This window comes from Cynara cardunculus, assembly GCF_001531365.2.
Source record: "Cynara cardunculus var. scolymus isolate 2C chromosome LG 6, CcrdV1, whole genome shotgun sequence".
Classification (NCBI taxonomy): Eukaryota; Viridiplantae; Streptophyta; class Magnoliopsida; order Asterales; family Asteraceae; genus Cynara; species Cynara cardunculus.
The window spans coordinates 9,769,204-9,786,882 of record NC_037533.1 but is presented as its reverse complement, the minus strand read 5'-3'; the positions used below and the strand labels follow the sequence as shown (position 1 = coordinate 9,786,882).

General features: G+C 40.6%; 3 protein-coding genes across 4 annotated transcripts in view; all 3 read right to left on the bottom strand.

Annotated features, from left to right (window-relative positions):
• Positions 1-2,294, bottom strand: part of LOC112514829 (probable BOI-related E3 ubiquitin-protein ligase 2) — a 4,022-nt gene extending 1,728 nt beyond the window's left edge. The window contains exons 1-4 of one of the 2 annotated variants that reach the window (XM_025121447.1): positions 2,174-2,294; positions 1,970-2,061; positions 1,679-1,859; positions 1,543-1,591 (exon numbers count right to left, since the gene is read on the bottom strand). In XM_025121447.1, the coding sequence (XP_024977215.1) occupies positions 1,543-1,591; positions 1,679-1,859; positions 1,970-2,061; positions 2,174-2,250 (399 nt within the window). In that variant the 5' untranslated portion in view covers positions 2,251-2,294. Of the gene's footprint in view, positions 1-1,542; positions 1,860-1,969; positions 2,062-2,173 lie in introns of both variants that reach the window. The other variant, XM_025121446.1, reaches the window with a different exon arrangement.
• Positions 2,295-5,387: 3,093 nt separating this feature from the next.
• On the bottom strand, positions 5,388-6,988 carry LOC112514134. The gene is made up of 3 exons (XM_025120465.1): positions 6,881-6,988; positions 5,983-6,643; positions 5,388-5,941 (listed from the first exon to the last, which is right to left on the bottom strand). The coding sequence occupies exons 1-3, from the start codon at positions 6,986-6,988 to the stop codon at positions 5,388-5,390; spliced, it is 1,323 nt and encodes a 440-aa protein (XP_024976233.1).
• Positions 6,989-10,207: 3,219 nt separating this feature from the next.
• Positions 10,208-11,004, bottom strand: LOC112514133. Its single transcript, XM_025120464.1, has 3 exons — positions 10,895-11,004; positions 10,689-10,838; positions 10,208-10,619 (listed from the first exon to the last, which is right to left on the bottom strand). Exons 1-3 carry the CDS (start codon positions 11,002-11,004, stop codon positions 10,208-10,210), a joined length of 672 nt encoding a protein of 223 aa, XP_024976232.1.
• Positions 11,005-17,679: the final 6,675 nt, after the last annotated feature.

The window sequence follows — 17,679 nt, the reverse complement described above, 5'->3', positions numbered from 1 at the left end:
ACAGTCACAGTCATCAGGACCACAACACTAATGGTAATCGTCTGCCTCAAACTCAACTCTGTCTACTTCCTTTGCTGTCAAAACCAAGAACCTCTTACTATTCTCTTGTTGAAATCATGTGYTGCCATGTCACGGGGACGTGAAGCCACTCATTGGCATAATCACAATCACAACTACTAGGACCACTACCTACATAAATCTTACTTCCCCTCCAACAGTCAAGGATTAACGTAACCAAAACATATGTTCAATTGGATTAACGTACCCTTTTCTGTATCCCACAAAATTCATGTTCCAGATGTGATGAAGAGTCGTACATAAGCAAGTATTATGAATCAAAACTGAAAATATCAGAAAGATTCATCAACTACGATGGTTTTCCTAGTGGTGCTTTGTTGATTTCTAGTCTAAATCCACAGTTTGGCAGAATGTAGGGCTTACATGTGTGTGAGATAGATAAGAGAACGTAAACAAAAATAATTTGAGTTAAAGGATCCTCTACTGCTTCAGCATTTTGAGACATACGGGTCAAGCAGTGGATGGAGAGAGAGTTACATAGTGGTTGTTTACCTAACAACACACATTGCTGACCAAGATGCTTATCTGGTAAGCAAGGAGGGGGTTGCTCTGGGTGAGGTTTCTCAAGAGAATTGGTATAAAGACTACAATTCCCCTTTTCAACTAAAAACCAGTCGAAGTATAACGTCATTAAGGGTATCGGATCTAATAATTCCTAAACACTGTGGCTGTAACTAGCCCCAAAACTGAGAAAGGTGAGTGCAATTTTATTATTCAAAAAATAAGTCACTGGAGCAATCTGTTGGGTGAATTTACTCTTCTTCAGATATGTGCCATGCCGTCAACCCACTGCCTCCTTGAATCTATGTCTCTAATACAATCTTGGTATAATTTCAAACGAGGAATCCATTTAGTTGTCATTTGTTAAATATGGCAAAACTTGGATACGGATGTTTAAATATCAAATCCAAATATAGTATGAGCACAGAACCATGTCATAATGCAATGACATTTTAAACATATTCTGGAAGTATTCATAAAAACATGCATTCCCCATTGAAGGGAAGAATCCTAATAACAAAATGCAGATGATAAAATCTTACAAATTCGGATCAGAAACACTCCGTTTGACCAGAATATTGAAGAATCAGATTATCATCAAAATGTAATTATTGATTACTCAAATTGTATGTGCAAACCAATAGGCATGCCTAATAGCATGTCATAAGTAGGGCACGGAAATACATAAATAGCTGAAATCTTGCTCATGTATAAAGTTGTTGAACTCTCAAACAGCAGCAATGCTAGATCAATATCTATTGCTCACCCACAAAATAGAAATAAGTCATGAGAATGCAAACACATATTCACAAGATCGTTTCATACAAAGCCAATTTGAAACAAGTCGTAGCATATCTATTCTTTTCCTGAAAAGGATATAGAGCATATACCAAATTATTTCCTTTTGCACTGAATGTGAAATAGAAGTGAACATATAAATGGAATCTTTACCACAAAATATACCTGAATTTTCATAAACCTATCAATCTCAGCATCCTGTCTCCGCAGCTCCCTATCAATTTCATCTCCCATAAGCCCAGCAACGAAAGAAGACTCACCAGATGAAGCCAACCTACCATTGTCAAGAGACAAGCCTAACCCTGTTGAAACTGATCGAGGTTGCAAGAAATCAATAGATGATATCTGAGAATTTGTATTATTATTTTCCAAAAACTCTTGCTCTCTCGGCCTCTTCTTTCTCGAATCTAAATCATAATTCCGCTGCAAGTCGAACCCTCCATCGCTAACGTCCGTACCTGGTGCAAACCCTACCACATGAACTGCATCAAAACAAAAATTAACAACTTTATTTACGATTAGTGCAAAATTTCAACTTCAATTAACCAAATAATTGAAAACGTGACGGCTACACAAAGAGAAAGGGGTTTACATTGAGGAATGTAAGGGGGGTGATGAGCTTGATCGGCGTTTATATAGTTGATCGGCGCTGAAATCTGACCTTCCATGTTGTTGAATATATCTCTATACATCGAAATAGAAAGACAAAATACAAGATTATGACAGAAATCATACGTTCTAGGGTTTTACAATCGACAAACAAGGGGGATTTCAATAACAAGAACAAGAACAATACCTGAAAGGTTTCGATTGCTGTTGCTGCTGCTGTTGCTGAAGGTAGTTGTGGAACTGGTGGTGCTCAGGCATAGCCATGGCTGGCTGTGATGATAGAGAGCGAAACGAGAAGAGAGAAGGGAGAAGGGAGAAGGGGGGTTGTGGAGGGTGAAGGAGAAAGATTGTAATTGTGTATTTGCTACTTGGTCCCCTTAATATTAATATCTTGTCGGCGGTTTTGTTGTTCACAAGAAACATGGGTGGCAAAATTTAAAAAAGTAAAAAGTGAGGGTTGTTTTGGGTGTTTCTTTTGCTTTTCTAAATGGCCCCTCTACTTTTAGGAGGTGTTATGGAATTAGAATTAATTAAAAGAATTTGATTTTGAAGGAATTGAAATAAAATTTGACCATGTGTTTGGTTGGTATGAATTAGAATATAATATCTTAAAAGAATTGAAATCTTCACATTTGTTTGGACCACCCATACCGACCATCATGCCACTATTGTCGTCATTACAGCTACCACCCCACCCCACCCCACCCCTATCGACCACCATGCCACTATCGTTGTAAGAGGGATGTGGGGCGGGTGACCAGGGTTGGGTGGGTGTAATGACAACAATAGTGACATGGTGATCAATGGTGGGTTGAGGGTTGGGGTGGGGTAGGTGGGGATGGGCGATAAGAGGAACTAAAAGCAAGTAGCCCAATCGTCTTCCAAGTAAACGGTATAAAATACCGAGTATCATCCACAAGGATCGTAGTAAAGCTTAATAGAAGTAGAACAAAAAAATGGTTTCAGATGATGATTGTGAAGACTTTGTTTGGTTGTTGAAGTAGCAATTGCAAATAACAACATAAATAAAGGTAACATGGGTGTAAGACTTGTGGTGAGTCATAAACACAAATTTCAGCATACAATGTTACAACATGCAGTAAGCCATAACTAATTCCACCTTTATTTTGAGGATGTTTCTCTCGGACTTTAACCATTGCACTAATATTATAGTTTTCAACTATATCTCTATGTGGTATCAGGCCCAATAATGGTGTGAAATGATGTCCTCAAAATATATGAATAAACAACTCTCTTTGTTAAACAATAACTCTCTCCAACTGGTTCCCATATCATCCAAGTTGATGTATTCAAAATGGCTCATCTCTGAGTCCACTACACTCTAACACCTTAACAAGTGACCAACTCGTCGAGAATTTTTTAGTTTGAAAAACATAAACAACAAATCTTTTTGTTAGCAACTTTCTCAAGTCAACTTATCATGTCATTCAAATTGACATTCATTCAGTGCTTTATCTCTAAAACCACGACACTTTAACACTTTCAAAGTGATCAAGTTATCAAAAAGTGGCACTGATTTTATAGAACTTGAAATGAAATGGTGGAACGTTGTTATTGCAAAACAACGCCCACTTTCTTAGGGTTTAAAATCTCATCCCTTGTCTCACACCCAAGCTAATGAAATTAGCTACTCATTACTGAAAGTAAATTACAATTCCAGATCATACGATCCTAGGTAGGGAGACGTTGATGACATGCAAGCCATAAACATAAAGCATGCTTATGGATGTGCCCCAGAAACCATATCGAACTATGCCAAGGCACTAACGGGTAATTCCTAACCAAAGAAGACCAAGCTATCTTAACCGAGAACTCCACACCAACATTTTTACTATCAACCCAGTAAACCTTATCTCGTTCATAATCATGCAAAGACGGTAAAGAATAATTGGTCAGCACATCGTACCTTAGAGACCAATCATTAGGCCACACCTCGTTCAGAATATGAATTAGTTCCCGAGCCGTAGTATTGGTCGAGAATCCACTTGAATATACAAATCTGTAGGAAATGAACGAGGACAAATGGCCACAAGGGAGCCAGTTATCCTCCCAAGCGTTAGTATCCCTTCTATCACCAATCCGAGTTGTCAAGAACCGCCGCACATGTGGACGTAAATCCAACAACTTGCGTAGAACCCACGACCAGTTTGAGCTTTTCCGAGCCATCCAGAAGTGTATCGATCTTAGGTTGTACTGATACACCCATTTCACCCACAATGCATCACGGTGCCTCACAATATCCCAAATATGTTTTGCAAGTAAAGCCCTATTCCACGTTGCCAATCTTTTGATACCAAGACCTCCACTCTTAAGAGGCCGACAAACCACATCCCAAGCTAACCGGCACCTTCCTCTAGAATCTTCCATTTGTGACCAAAAAATTACGGAAGAGAGCTTCAATGAAATGAATTATACCTGAAGGGAACAAAAAAAAATAGACATTCAATAGAGTTGCAACGATTGAAGGACCGATATAATGAGTCGTCTCCTCCCTCCAAAAGAAAGGAACTTAGCCTTTCAATTAAGAATCCTACCATTGATCTTAGCAACCAAAGGCCCATAATCAACATATTTCATTTGGGTATGAGACAAAGGAACACCCAAATATCGAAAAGGAAAGCAGCCCAATTTAAAAGGAAGACATACGAGAATAGCCTCCTTAATATTAGAAGGAACATTCCCAAAGAAAACCTCGCTTTTTCAAGACTTGGAGATAAACCCAAATGTTCCTTGAAAATATGAAGCGTCTTCTTTAAAACCTCAACCGACTCTATATCACCCTTAGTGAACACAAAAAGATCATCAACAAAGCATAAGTGCGTCATGTCCAAATCCTTACATCCTTTATGATAACCAAAAGATCTAGCCTCCCGAATGCATTGTTTGAAAATCATGGCAAACCCCTCCATTACAATCGTAAAAAGATAAGGGTATAAAGGATCTCCTTGTCTTATACCCCTCCTTCCATGAAAAAATCCATAAGTATCACCATTAACCGCTATCGAGTAAGAGGTAGTAGAAATCATCTCCTTTACCCATTTGATCAAAACCAGGTGGAACCCAAAGCCCCATATCATATTGAGAAGAAAATTCCAGTCCAATTTAATATCAATTTTGAAAGCACATCTAGAAGGACCCTCCTCTCGTTGATAACCCGAAATCAATTCATGAGCTATTAAAATGTTATCAGTTATCTTCCTCCTCGAAATGAATGCCGATTGGGAACCATCAATTAAAGAATCCAAATGACATTTCATTCTATTAACAATGATTTTACTAATGCATTTATAAAGAACCGAACAACATGTAATAGGTCTATAGTAAAAAAGCTTAGAGACATTAACAGATTTCGGAATCAGGCAAATGAGAGAGTGATTCAGCTATTTAGCAAGGTTACCTCTATAAAAGAAGTTATGAATGGCTACCTCCACATCACGACCAATAATGTCCCACGAAGCCTTGAAGAACCGGGCAAAGTACCCATCTGATCCTGGAGCTTTATTATTACCAATGCTGAACATTGCAGATCTAATTTCCTCATTTGAAATAGGATGGATCGTATGATTAACATCCGATAACGAGAGCTTCCTTGAAAACAGATCATCTGGCATATTCAGATCAACCAAATCATCCCTCAAACCAAGAAAACCTTTAAAGTACTCCACAAACACCATAGGGACATCCTCCTCATACACATAATTACCGTGACTAGTACACACTAATTGAATATAATTAACATGTCTCCCTTCTTTGATCACACCATGAAAGAATTTGGTATTCGAATCACCCTCATTCAACCACTTTACTTTAGCTCTTTGTTTCACTGCACATTCCTCATCCCAACAAGCTTTTTGGTAGGCTAGCCGAAGATGGCCTAGTTCGAAACTCAAGTCCTCATTAGAAGGGTCATTGTCCACGGCCACCTGAATCGTATCTAATCAGATTTCAGAAAAGATGCCCATTCCGACATATTGCCATAGGAGTTCCGAAGCTTTCGTAAAGGAGTCTTGAGAGCTTTTAAGTGACTAGTCATTCGAAACATGAAAGAACCCTCCACTTGTTTAGACCATTCATTTTTCACAATCTGCAAAAATAACGGGTGCTCCACCAAAAAATTGTCAAACTTGAAACCCCATATCTTCTTTCGAGTCCCTCCTTTAAAGGTTAGCACCGCCGGAGAATGATCCGATAAACCACAAGGAAGGAAATGGACATTGGCATCATGGAACATTGGTGTAAACTCCGTATTAGCCAACACCCTATCCAGTTTACGTCTAATACCCCCCTCCTCATTTGGTTTTTGATTCCATGTGAAATGGATCCCCGTATAATGTAAATCAAACAGCTCTACATCCTCCACACAAGTATAGAACTCAGACATATCAACATTTCTACGAGAGGACCCTCCATACCTATCATGCGGAAACAACATAACATTAAAATCACCTAAAACAACCCAAGGTTTCGACCCTAATACGACTTTGAATTTCCGGAGACCCGACCATAACTTCTTCCGCTTAATACCGTTATTAGCCCCAGAAACAAACGAAATGAAAATCGGATCTTGAATCCCCCGCATATTAAGTTGGCAATGCAAAAATTGGCCATGAACCTCAAGAACCATAACATCTAAATACTGTAAGTCCCAAGCAATAATAAGACGGGTACCAAACTCCACGACAACTGATTAGACATCCAAGACCATCTACCAAAAGTTCGAGAGCAAACATCTTCTAAGTACTCCTTAGTCACATGGGACTCCATAATTGCACACAAATTTAAACCATTACAATGAATTAAATTTCCTCCCTTTGCTTGACCGGGGAATTTAGTCCCCAGACATTCCACGATGCGAACTTTAACATTATTCAACATTTGATCCCTTCGCCACATGATCCCTTGAGTCCGCAATCATGGTGCTCGTAGAATTCTCTTTGTCAGTAGCCACATTGATGCCTCCACGTGCTTCCTCTCCCTCCATGCTCTCTAAAGGCCCAAATCTGTTTGAACACGCTGGGGTATCAATCAAGGTCCCTCTCCGAGCCAACCAAAATGTCTTCACAACATAAGCTAGAAGCGGGGCGGAAGTACCATCTTTGGATTGGTTAAGAATAACTCCACTATTTGCATTCTTAGGTTCCCTTTTTTTTCCCATTTCCTGATTCCTTTGGCTTGGATTGCATCGTCTGTCCACTTTGGTCACTTAACTCCTCTTCAATTGGTTCCACACTAGGAGAGCTTGCTTCCATATTGTCAACCCGATCAGATCTTGACGTACTAGCATCCATGCTAGAGTTTTTAGAATGGAGCTTAGGAGGTCGTGGATTACAATTCGCCTTGGCCCTCCACTGACGTCTTTCGACTCTGCTAAAACCATCCAGATCCTTCTTTCTCTCTTGCTGTTTTCCCCGATGATGAATAACAACCTTTACACACGAAGATGTTTTATGTCCAAACACATGGCAATGGGAGCACTGAAGAGGTTCCCAAATGTATTCCACCTCTATGTTCACCTTTGCATCTTCCCCTCCATTAAGATTCACAATCATTACCTCAACTTTATGTAAAAATTACCCCACGGCCCACACCTCGATCAGAACTTTAGCAAACTCGGGACGTCCCCATGCCTTATCACACATAGCAGCCGTGCAAGAATCCATTTGCTTCGGAACGCCTAAGGCACTTGCAATACGATTGACCCCCTCCTAATTGAAAGCCACCAAAGGGATTTTGTGTAATTTAACCCACAAAGGGCAAGAAGTATGTTTCGGTTTTCGTAACCCCTTTGTTGGGTCCCAACGAAAGACAAACAATGGCACTCCTCTTACCATTAAAGGCCCCGCCTCAATCACTTGAGAATAGCCTCCTTCATCATTAAATCTGAAAAAGAAAATCCTGTTCTCATTCATCATCGAGTCACTATACCCAAATTTTCCCCAAGCAGCCTTAACAAATTTTTGCACTATCGGAAAATGAATACGGGGTCCCAAAAAATAACCATAAAGAACCGATTGGTAAGATTTAGCAACCTCCTTAGCCATTTCAATTAGGATGGTCACACTCGCTTGATTTTTGTCAGTGAGAGGATAAAATTGCAACTCCGTCGCCACCGAATGCCTAACCGCTTTGGCAAAATTTAACTTCCCATTTTCCACCCCCTTCTTGCCAAAAACCTGTCTACCAACCGTACCCTCCTCTTGAGACAAAAGTCTCTCAAACACAGAAACCCTAGACGATTCTACATGCATGGGCCCAACGTTATCAACCGTTTCCATTCCGCGTATCAAGACGTCATGGTGCTAAAACCTTCTTAAAGAAACCTTACTAGAATAGACGAAGACCCCGGAAACCAAGGTGCTGAATATCTATCAAGGAAACTCGAGGAAGGTAACGAAGACCACAGAATCCCTCAACACGGGAGGAGAAAACAGAAAATTAACAGATACAACAACAAATACCGAAAGTACGAAGAAAAAACAGCAGCAAAACAACAAGAAGACGAAGGTTTTGGCCAAAACCAAATTCTAACCATGCATAGGACAACCACCATGAAAAAACACCCAAAGGATACCAAGCACATACGATCGAACCAAACCAGAAAACAATCAAACCAATAGAGCGAATCTGTCGAGAACCATCCAAAACCCACTCTAGAATTATTATGAAGACAAGAAACCCTAAAAGAAATCCAAGGAGATACAAATCGATCTCTAAGCAAGCAACCAAAACTCAACCAAGCAAGATCCAATCTTCAAAAACCTCACCATGATCGCCATCATAGAGTAGTTTGATCAGGCCTTAACATGTATAATGGGCTTATTTCTTTTATTTGAGTCTAAATGAGTTATATTGGCCCTAAATGGGTCATATTAGTCTAATCAGACATAAATGAGAGTAACTGAGGTAGAATGAGTCCATTTGGTGTTAGTGGATATAATGGACTCATTTCTCCTTAATAAGTCCATTTCGATCGAAATGACACTAACTAGGTCATAATTAGTCTCGTTAGCTCCTAAGCGGTTTAATTGGCCCATTTTTTTTTTTTTGTCATAAGGAGCCTAATTGGGTCAAGATGACACTAAATGGGTCATAGTTAGTCTAACTAGACGTTAATGTGACTAACTGAGTTAGAATGGTTCTGAAGGATCCTTAATGGGTCCATTTGGACCTTAATGGGTATAACATGGGCCTGTTTCTTTTATTCAAGTCAATTTTTTCATAATGACACTAAATGGGTCATAACTAATCTGATTGGACCCTAATGAGTTTTTAGGCCCATTTTCTCATTAATTGACTCAAAATGACACTAATTTGGTAATATATTTAATTTGATCATACCTTTTTTTTTTTAAAAAAGAACCAGGTAAATTTTATAAACTAATAAAAAGAGTACAGAGATTAGGTGTTAAACCACACCCTACCAAACTGAAACACAAAAGACTAGGTCACCATACCATACCAAGCCACAACAAGCCAAAGAGTACAGAGATTAGGAGTCGATGCTCGGGGGCAGACTCTGGTCGCGTGGCTGGAGGGGCTGTTTTTGTGATAAGCTGGGTAATTCCAATTCTAAATTGATGGACCATGAGATTGGTAGGCATTTGGGCTTCAAGGTGATCTTTTTTTGGGCTGCCTATTTAAATTGTTGGTGTTCCTTTAACTATCTTGGGCTTGTGGACATGGGCTGGATGAGGAGTATCAACTACATGATGGATTTTATTCTGGGCTTCAAGTTGTTTTGTAATTGGGCCATTTATTCTATTCTTTGGAGTTCTTTTGCTTTAATTGGGCTTGAGGATATGGAGTGGAAGCGGAAAGCTATTATGGGCTGCAATGATAGGGATGTTGTTGGATGCCGGTGGGATACGCCTATTTCCTTGCCTTGGGCCATCACTTTCATTTATTGTTTGGCTTGTATTTTTGCTTGGGATTGTTGGCTCAATTTTGCTAACATGGTTTTTAGTTCTAGACCTCTGTTAAGTGTCCTTCCTAAACATTTTCTTAGAAGGCACTTAGTTTTTGTGTTCCTTGGGGTATGCCCCTCGTAGCTTGTCTTGTTTTAATTTTTTGAATAAATTTTTCCGGGGTTCCGTCCCCTTTACCCAAAAAAAAAAAAAGTACACAACCCAACTGACACAAACAAACTACAAATATAAACAAAAGGAGCTTAAGCCATTGAAAAGCCCCCCCAATCAATACCTCACCCTTCATTTAAAACACCACTCCACTCAACTCGACTCTCCTTCCAAGCCACACGAATGGAAATTTTGCTCCATATTTCCTTTATAAGTTGCACAGCTGTGCGACGATTCTCAATAAAGAGTCTTCTATTTCGCTCTTGCCAAATGTAGTAAATTGAAGCCACAAAAGCTAGCTTCTGCATTAAACGTTTTGGCGATCGCCTCGTGTCTGAAATAACTTCCATGATTTGGTCCCACGAGTCTGGCATATTCATCCAATCCACAACATGTAAGATGCTATCCGAAACCTCTCTTGAAAAAGAAGACTGGAAGAATAGATGGGAATGGCTATCCATGCAAGTGCTACAGAGTGAGCATTCCAAGTCTGGAGGTTCATCTTTCCAAAGCATACGGTCTTGGGTAGGAAGACACCTATGACAAGCAAGCCAAAGACAGAAAGCATGCTTGGGAATATGGCCTGAGAACCAAACCAATTTATACCAAGGTACAACCAGATGGTTCCCTTCCAGAGAAGACCAAGCAGTACTAACCGTGAAATCCATACCAGAGTTGTTATTATCCACCCATAAAACTCTATCACGAACGGAGTCATTCAAAGACGGCAAAGGAGAAGTAGTAAGCTCATCATTCCTGTTACACCAATCAGTCGACCACTCCCCATCCAAACTCAGAATTAAATCCCTAACCGAAGTGTCAATCGAAAATCCACAAGAATGAATGAATCTGTAGGAGATGAAAGAAGAAAGATGACCACAAGTGAGCCAAGTATCCTCCTACGCATTAGAATTCCGTCCATCACCAATCTGGGAGATTAGAAAACGTCGTAATTGGGGTCGTAAATCCAACAGCTTGCGCAGAACCCACGACCAATTGGAGTTTTCTGAACAATCCAGAAGTGCAAAGATTTAAGATTATTATGGTACACCCATCTTACCCACAACGAGTTATGGTGCCTCACAATATCCCATATATGCTTAGCAAGTAACGCCCTGTTTCATGTTACCAAACGCCCAAGGCTAAGACCGCCACTCGCAAGAGGCCGACACACCACTTCCTAAAATAACCTGCACCTGCCTCTAGGTTCCTCCCTTAGAGCCCAAAGGAATTTCCTAAAGATAGTTTCGATATCATGGATAACCCTAGAAAGAAACAAGAACATAAACATCCAATGATGTTGTAAAGATTGAAGGACAGAGATAATAAGTTGTCTTCGCCCTCCAAAGGAAAGGAACTTAGACTTCCAATTGAGAATGCGACCCTTCATCTTAGCAACCAAAGGGCCATAATCACCTGACTTCAAACGGGAATGGGATAAAGGAACTCTCAAGTACCAAAAGAGAAAAGAACCAAGCTTGAAAGGAAGACACTCAAGAATGGCCTCCTTATTATTAGATAGAACATTCCCAAAGAAAATCTCATTGTTTGGCAGCACATTCCTCATCCCAGCAAGCTTTTTGATAAGCAAGACGAAGGTGACCAAGATCAAGGCCCAAATTCATATTTGAGGGGTCGTTGTCCACCGCCAACTGTATCTGATCTAACTCTGCTTTCAAGAAAGACACCCGAACCGTGAGATTGCCATAAGAATTACGGAGCTTTCGTAGAGGGGTCTTGAGGGCTTTCAAGTACTTGTCACCAGAAACATAAAGGTCCCCTCTACATGCATTGACCATTCATCCTTCACAACCTGCAAGAAAAGATGGGTGCTCCACCAAGAAATTATCAAATTTAAAGTCCCAACTCTTTTTCCGCGTTCCTCCTTTGAAGGATAAAATTGCCGGAGAGTGATCCCAATAGCCCAGAAGGTAAGAAGTGAACATTGGCATCATGGAACATAGAAGTAAATTCCGAATTAGTCAGGACCCTATCCAGTTTGCGCTTGATTCCCCCCTCTTCGTTTCGCTTTTGGTTCCAAGAGAAATGGATACCCGTGTAATGTAAATCAAAAACTTCCACATCCTCCACACAAGCAAAGAAATCCGACATATCAGCATTACGGCGAGAGGACCCCCCCCAAAACCGTCATGAGGAAACAACATGGCATTGAAGTCACCCATAACAGTCCAAGGTTTAGATCCTATCAAGACTTTGAACTTCCGAAGCCCAGACCATAACTCCCTCCTTTTAATGCTATTATTGGCCTCATAAACAAAGGAAACGAAGATAGGGTCTAGGCCTCCCCTGAATTTTAATTCATAATTCAAGTATTGCTTGTGGACCTTAAGAACCATGACATCTAGAACCCGTACATCCCAAGCAAGAATTAGACGGTTCCCACAGTCACATGCCATCTGGTTTGAGATCCAAGACCAACGACCAAAAGTACGGGAGCAAACATTCTCAAGGGATATAATGGGCCCATTTCTCTTTATAAGTCCATTTCGGTCGAAATGACACTAACTAGGTCATAATTAGTCTCTTTAGCTCCTAAGCGGTTTACTGAAAGGGGAAGGGATTCCCCAGGCAATTTTATAAAGACAATAAAAGCGTCACCAATACAAAAGCAATCAGCAAGAGAAACTACGGCAACTTTGACTTACAAACCAAGTCATAAGCAGCCAAAAATGACAAAGGGAAATACACCAAAACAAAACAACACCACCCGCCAAAAAATAAAAGGCAATAAAGACCCGAAAGATCCAAAACCAAGAAGAAGCACCACCCTCGAAGTCACATATCATTGGAATTCAAAAGCTTCTTCCTTGTCTTCCAAGCCATTCGATGAAGAATCTGCATCTTGATCWCCTCAATAACTTTATCCTCCGAATGATTGAAATTGTCGAAGAACTTCCTATTTCGTTCCCTCCAGATATTATAAACCGTTGCCGATAATCCAAGTTTTTGAACCGTAGACCAAGATTTCCAAGTTTGAGTGGATCCTCTGTGAAGAATATCCTCCCAATTGTTCGGATAGTTCGTTAATCCCACCTCCATTTTAATACCTTCCCAAATACTGCGAGAGTAAGTGCATTCAAAAAATAAGTGATTGTGCGTTTCAATCACTAATTTACAGAGCACACATTTTAAATCCGGTGGTTCATGCTTCCACTGACTTATACGATCTTGGGTTGGCAATTTCTTCTGGCAAACCATCCACATACAAAGAGCATGTTTTGGGATGAAAGCTTTATTCCAAACTAATTTATACCAATGCACAACCGGAGTCACCTCTTGTATAGTCTTCCAAGCCACTTTTACCTGAAAATCACCCCGAGCACCTTTATTATCAAGCCATCGTACTTTATCCTCCACTTGACTGGGAGATGGAATAAGAACATTTTGCAGTTGAGGATATTGTTGAATCCAATCCTCCGGCCAATTAGAACCAAACCTGTGCATTACATATACCGTGGAATTATTGTGGAAACCCTGCCCATTGATAAATCTATAAGACAAAGACTGAATAAGTGGTCCCAACTCGCTCCATGTATCTTCCCAAGCATGCGTAGATAAGCCATTACCCACWTCATAGATAAAGAAWCGTCGGCAATGAGGTCTTAAGTCTAAAAGACTCCGGAGGATCCATGACCACTCATTCCTTTTCTTGATGACCYAAAAGTTACGGCCCCGAACACAGTGAGAGTGAATCCAAGAGACCCACATCGTATTTCTTTCCCTTAAAATATCCCAAATATGTTTGAAAAGAAGACACCTATTCCAGGTCGCAAGTCTTTTCAAACCCAGTCCCCCACTCTGAACAGGCAAGCAAATAGAATCCCAAGCAACTCGACATTTACCCCTCTGGCCCTCCGCTTTATTCCATAAAAAATTTCGAAAAAGCTTCTCAATTTCATGAATCGTGGCTGCCGGTACAAGGAATACCGACATCCAAAATGTTTGCATAGAGTGGAGAACTGAGATAATTAGTTGACGACGCCCTCCATAAGAGAGGAATTTATTCTTCCAATTTAACAGACGAGATTTAATCTTTAACACAAGGGGATTAAAATCACGTACCTTCAGACGAACCGGAGAAAGAGGAACGCCTAAGTAACGAATAGGGAAGACCCCTGGCCGAAAAGATAAACTATCACGAATACGGCCCTGATCCTCCATTGAAACATTCCCGAAGAACACCTCACTCTTCTCCAGACTTGGCGATAAGCCCGATCGTTCTTCAAACAATAGTAAACCACGTTTAATAACCTCCACTGAAATAATGTCCCCTTTAGAAAAGATAAACAAGTCATCAGCAAAGCATAAATGAGTCAATTTAATATCCGCACAACCTTGATGATACGAAAAGTTAACCACTTCCTCTATACACTTCAAAAGAAGCATCGAGAGACCCTCCATAACAACAGTGAACAGATAAGGGGAGAGAGGATCGCCTTGTCGAAGGCCCCGTTGACCATGAAAAAAACCCTTCGGCTGTCCATTTACACAAATAGAATAAGAGGGAGTCGTGATCAGAGTCTTGATCCAGTTGATCATGACTGGGTGAAAACCCATTCCCTTCAGCATCTCTAAAAGAAAGTTCCATTCAAYTGTRTCATATGCCTTACGAATATCAATCTTGAAAGCACATCTAGGTTCTCCTTCCGATCTCTGATACCCAGCAACTAGTTCATGAGCCATTAAGATATTATCAGTGATTTGGCGGCCAGGAATGAACGCAGATTGAGCCTTACTAACAAGAACATCCAGCGAACCTTTCATCCGATCAGCAATAATCTTACTAATACACTTCAACAACACATTGCAACAAGCAATAGGCCGAAACTCAGTAACACAAGATGCATTAGGGACCTTCGGCACAAGACATAAAAGGGTATGATTCAGCTGATACTCCAATTTTCCAGAGTAGAAGAAATTATGTATCCCAATAAGCACATCCCTCCCTACCACATTCCAAGCTGACTTAAAAAATTTAGAAGAATATCCGTCAGGGCCTGGAGCTTTATCATTTCCAATAGCAAATAAAGCATCCTTTATTTCCAAATCCGAAATTGGACGAATTAAATGAAGAGAGTCCGATAATGATAAAGAATGACGAAACACACAATCCCCCATAGATGAAGGCACCAGACTATTAGAGCTACCAAGAATCCCTTTAAAATGAGAAATGAAAGCCGTAGATACCTCCTGATGCTCATAGATTACGCCATCCGAGTCCCTGATCATGGCTATATGGTTCCGATTGCGCTTTTCTTTCATAGCATGAAAAAAGAATTTAGAATTACCATCCCCTTCATTTAGCCAAGATATCTTCGCTTTTTGTCGAGCCAATTCCACCTGATTACTCCTAGCTTCTTGATAAGCTAATAAGARGTGAGCKATGTCCTCCTTTAGCAAATCATTAAACGGGTCAAGATCACAAGCCAATTGTGCAACATCAAGTTTCGTCTTTAGCTGAACAACCCTTTTATCCAAACAGCCATACGAATTACGGAGACGCCGACAAACCACCTTAAGATCTTTCAATTTCCGAAGAACCCTCTTCATGTAAGAACCATTCTGAGGCTTCGACCATACCTCCTCCACCGAAGCAAGGAAGTCCTTATGAGAGGTCACAAAATTGTCAAACTTAAAGCCACGCTGTCGAATACGTCTTCCAATACGGAAAGAAAGAATGCCCGGGGAATGGTCAGAAATCCCCCTAGGTTCAAAGAAAGCCGAAGCATCCCCAAATCTAGAGATAAAATTCGAATTGCCCAAAATACGTTCAAGTTTTCTCATAACACCCTCTCCCCCCGAAGGTTTCTGGATCCAAGTAAATTGACACCCTTGATACGAAATATCAAATAATTCAGCCTCCTCCAGACAGATATGAAAATCCTCCATGTCAAAATTCCTCCTGGAGGAACCCCCCAACCCATCATGAGGAAAAAACATCGAATTAAAGTCACCCATAGCAATCCATGCTTTCCTCTAACAGAAGGCATGAAATTCCCCAAAAGCCCGCCAAAGTTCACGCCGTTCTGTACCCGTATTACATTCATAAACAAAAGTGATAAAAAGGGGTTCAGTTTGACCAAAAATTCGAACTTCACAATGTACATATTGATGATGCTGCTCAATCATAAGGACAGAAAAAACCGACGGGTCCCAAGCAATAATTAGGCGAGTACCTTGATCACTGACCGAACCATTAGAAATCCAATTCCAATTACCAAATACACTACTACACACATCCCCCAGGTGATTGTAGACAACTTTGGACTCAATGATGCAACATAAAGAAAGATGTTTGAGAGTAATGAAATCACGTACCTCCTTTCGTTTAATAAGGGCATTTAATCCCCTAACATTCCAAGCTGCCAACTTTATCATTGAGACAAAGAAGGTGGATCATCCGCTCCTCGTTTGGCCTTTAAATGCTCCTCCGTATCAATGATCTCCATTTCGTCATCATCACTAGACTCGTCAGAAAGAGAAGAAAATCGATTGCTAGTTTTCAGATCGAGAACTTTACCCCTCCTTGGTTTAAAAGCTTGCACCACCTTTTGCACTAACTCCGGATTTCCTTTCGATAAGATTTGAACATTGGAGACATCCTCTCTCCCTCTTGGCGTACGTCTCGCATTCACCGTACAGAATTGTCCGTCCACTTTTCTATTATCCTTCCCCTCCAAATTCGTAGAATCCCCAGAACTTGAAACATGTTTGACATTTGTATCTTTCCCCGAGGGTTTGGAACCCTCCTGAACCCTTTTTAGAACACCAACCCCAATTAAAGTATCATGTGTACCTGTGACCGCTCCAGATGATGTCGCCTGAAAATCTGTACGGCCCGATGTATCCTTTTTCCTCCACTGTTTCCGCCTGATCTCTGTAAACCCCCTTTTATCTGTGACTGTTTCAGATACCCTTGGCTTTGCAATATCCCCTTTCAGACATGACGCCGTTCGATGACCAAACACTTTACACACTGAACACTGGGAGGGAACCCAATCATATTCCAGAACAATATTGATGATATCCTCTCCAGTACCTGAAAGCCTGGGAATAACCACTTCAATATTTCTCTGCATTTCACCCACAGCCCACACATCCACCAACACTTTTGCAAARTTAGTGCGACCCCAAGCTCTATCACAAGTGGATGCCGTGCAAGCATCTAAACGCAATGGGACGCCTATRGCACTAGCAATACGACTGATACCCTCCTTATTGAAAGCAACAAGAGGGATATTAAAAAACTTTACCCACAACGGGCAAGAATTGTGCTCAGGCTTCTTTAGGCCCTTTGAGGGTTCCCAGAAAGAGACAAACAACGGCCTCCCTCTAATCATAAGGGGAGACTTTTCAATAACTTGGTTACACCCACCCTCATCATTAAAACGAAAAAAGAAATACCCCATATCATTTACCATGGCATCAATGAGTCCAAATTTTCCCCAAGCATTCTGAACCGCACGTAAAACAATGGGGAAAGGAAGACGGGGACCAAGAAAATAACCATAAAGAACCGATTGAAACGATTTAGCCATACCTTTTGTAACATCCAAGGGAAAACAGATCCGCAGTT